This window comes from Galeopterus variegatus, unplaced genomic scaffold, assembly GCF_000696425.1.
Source record: "Galeopterus variegatus unplaced genomic scaffold, G_variegatus-3.0.2 Scaffold1171, whole genome shotgun sequence".
Taxonomy (NCBI): Eukaryota; Metazoa; Chordata; class Mammalia; order Dermoptera; family Cynocephalidae; genus Galeopterus; species Galeopterus variegatus.
In genome coordinates this window covers 369533-373080 of record NW_007727282.1, presented here as the reverse complement: position 1 = coordinate 373080, position 3548 = coordinate 369533, and the positions used below count along the sequence as shown (strand labels likewise).

The following is a 3548-nucleotide window of genomic DNA, read 5'->3' as shown; positions in this document are numbered from 1 at the left end:
CGGATTGCAACCCTCAGTGTTGCCCCCGTACCGGACCAGGACCGGCAACGGGATCACAACCCTCGGTGTTGCCCCCGCGCCTCGCTCAGCCAGTGAGCGGGAACCGGTCTGTATGTGGGATCCGAACCCTCGGCGGGAGCGCCTCCGCGCTTCCCAAGCGGCGCACTAGCGCAGTGTGCCACCGGGCCGGCCCACAACACTCTTGATCCCACTCGTCCTAACTGAAATTTTGTATCCTTTGACCAACATCTCCCTAATCAATGCCTTTTCCCTCCACACACCGTGGCTGTAGTTTTTCAAGCAGGACTTCCCTCTCTGGAATTTTCCTATCTCAAATTTCAGACTTTTTTTTAGTAAGCCCCTTTTCTGAACATTCCTGAAATAATGGCATGTGCCAGGAAGAGCCACCAGAGGGCGGTAGATCACTTAAAGAGTCACCACTGGTTTAGCGAAATCATGAGGATTTATGTCAGAGTATTGGAACTGGGTCCAGGCTGAAGAAAAATAAAATCCAGTGTACATTGTCATGCTGGGCCAACATTTAAGTAAATGACTTTTCTTTTTCTCCTTGGCTTTTACTTTAACCACTCCATTTTTTTTTTAGTTTGTATGTTTATGCACTTTTATTTCTTATAAATCAGTTGGGATTGAGATTAGAATACTTAGGAAAATTGGAACCTCTGATTTGCATTGAAAGCTGCCATAGACAAATGTGCCCATGGGAAAGAAGCTGCCCTCCTCTCTGGGAAGTTTTTGAATGTATTAAGAAATAAATAAGTGGCCAGTATAGTTTTCAGAACAGAGGGTGAAATTTCCACTTTTGTGCAAGCTTTGAGATCTTGTGCGGTGGCGCCCACTCCCAGCCTGCAGAAACACTGACGTCACGTGAAGACCCACTGCAGCTATTCTCAGGGGCTTCGTGATGCTCTTTGCAGTTTTGAGGCTGTCCAGGGAGTGGCAAGACAACGAGTGGGCATGAGTGACAGGGGGTCAGAACCCATTCAGGCAGGAGGGCCCTGTCGCTCCCTGGAATCTGTCCTCAGTCTGGCTGTCTGTGGGGCCCTCTGGGCTGTAGTCTAATGGCAGGAGCAGAGAGCAGGAGCAACTGGATTACCCTGCCTCAGTTCTCATCGCAACCAAGGAGCCCTGTGGGGTGCAGAGCAGCAGAGTGGGGACAGGGAGCAGCAATCCTGCCCCTACTCGTCTCCTGCATGGCGTGGTGCATGCACACATGAAAGGACTAGCTTGGAGGTCAGGAGGTCTGGTCCCAGGTTGACTGCCAGTTTTTTAGGTCATAGTAATTACAATCGAGATCTGTATAATGTTTTATTTTTCACCCTTACACATAACCCTTTGAGGTAGGCAGGCAGGTTTCTGTTTTCAATCCAATTTTACAAATGAGGAAACACAATGAATGAAAGGCAGCTAAGGTTCCTTTTAAGTTTGAGGTTCCATTGTGTCGGTGCTTTCCTAAGTTGGTAAGGCCAAGTGTCAGGTTTTTGGAGCATGGTACAGAAGTTTGAGGACGATGTGCATGTGGTTGGAGAGAGCTGGGCAAAGGCCTGATGACATCTGTTTCTGGTGGATGGTGACACCTCTCATTCAGTGACTACTAGACAGAACATTCAGGGAGGTGGTGAGGGATGGGGAATTGTAAGAACGGTAGGATATTGACTTCGACAATGAGAGTCTCTGGTGAATCTCCACTAAGCCTCGGTTTTGGATCACACAAGTTGCTAAAAGCTTCAATCAGCAAAGGCAGGTGTGATGAAGAGAACAGAAGGAGATGGTCTTCAAGGGCATTCCAGTACTTCATTGAAGGCTGCTGGGATGATGAAGGTGTTGATGGAGAAGAAACAGCTGGGGATTCTGCAGTTGGGATGACAGAAGTCACAGCTATCAGTAGCTTCTTGCTGATGGCCCCAGACTGGCATTTCGGGGGAATCCAGGTGTAGGGGTTGTCTAGGAAGGCCCCACAGGGGATTTGCTGGTTTGTGGGAGTACAATTTTGTGAGTGAGGGAATCCCTCCTGGAGGTTTCATATCCCACTAGAGAGACAGTCCTCCCCTCGGCTGCTCTTTTGATGTTATGGGTGTTTTGTTTTTCAATTTCAAACCTTGGACTTGATTTAAGAACAGTCCTTAACTATCTTGGTATATGCCAAGGCACAAAGGCAGTGAAGTCCAGCCATTTAGGAGGCTAACGAGTAAAGGAACCTCAATGCCGTGGTCACCTTCTCACACATCCTACAGCACTGCTGGGTCCCATTCCCCTAGCCCAGTACTGGAAAAGTCCCAGGACCTATGAATGCATGGGATTGACATGGCAGGGATGCGTTTAGAGTAGCTGCTGAACATGGAGGACGAGGCTGGAGGTGCCACTGTTTGACACAGAGGGGAGACTCGGACACTTTAACTTTCTGGAAAATACTATCCACAACTCCTTTTACATACTGCGTTTTGAGTACCGAATACTCAAGGACTCTTATGTCACTGCATTTTCCTCTGACTTCAGCCTTGACTCTTTTCTAATGGATGTGTACCCGGAACCCAGTGAATGTATTCCGAATCAAGCAAGAGAAGCTTCAGACATCCCCTTCAGCCTCTCTGTCCAGCTCCGCCTCCCTTGCCCCCACTACCCCCTGCATCCTAGAGCCTCCCTGGGCAAGGGCAGGGCTGATCCCTCACTCAGGCAGAGACAGCACCAGCCTGTGCAGGTAAGGATGCTAACTTGGGCCTTTACCACAGGAACAGCTGAAAGGATCCCGAGAATTCCAATTAGGCTTAAACTAATGAGCTGGAAACTGGGGAAATCACTGTGGACAATGAGGGGAGAATGTGATCATTTTTGTTTTAATTAGTCCCAGAAAAACCCGTGATCCAGTTGGTAGCAGAGGAAGGACAGTGTCTACAGGGAGCAAAGTTTCTGAGAGTATCAGAAGGGGGGTTCCCCTGTTGGTGCAGGGATAGAGGCTGCTGATGGGAGACCCTAGATGGGGAAAGATGAGCCTCAGTGAAGCCTGGAGCATCCTTTCCCCCAGCTGCCCTCTTCTCAGGAATGGAGTCTGAGACTAGATAAGAAGGCAGCGACTCTTTATTGGGGCCTGCACCATCTCGAGGCCAGCTTTCCTTGATCATCTCTGCCTACCATCTTAGGCAGTCTCTGTTGCTTAATAAGGAAAAGGGAGAAAAACCACCTGCTGCTGTTAGAGGCCGCAGAGCACCCGGCAGCCTCCTGGACGGCCCGCTCCAGCCACACGCGGGGCACTGGGACACCTAAGAAGCAGCGGAAAGAACGGAGTAGGGGTCGGTAGGTGCGAGCGTCTTGGAGTATGGTCTTCCTCAATCCCGAGGCCGAGGCCGGAGGATCCGGGGACGCTCAGCCTGTGGAATTGAGTTGACAGCTGGCCACACCTCCCCTCGCCACAAGGGGTTCCTTTAGGAAAAATGGCCTGTCCTTGGCGCCCCGCCGTCCCCCCACCCCGCCCTCCCGGGATGCCCCTGGCGCCCCGCCCCCCTCCCGGGACTGCCCCGGCGCTTGGCTGGGGG

General features: G+C 51.0%; 1 protein-coding gene across 1 annotated transcript in view; it reads left to right on the top strand.

Annotated features, from left to right (window-relative positions):
• LOC103592564 overlaps nucleotides 1-3548 on the top strand; it is an 86393-nt gene that overhangs the window by 76837 nt on the left and 6008 nt on the right. The window contains 1 exon segment of the mRNA XM_008575351.1: nucleotides 3156-3309. Within this exon segment, the coding sequence (XP_008573573.1) occupies nucleotides 3156-3309 (154 nt within the window).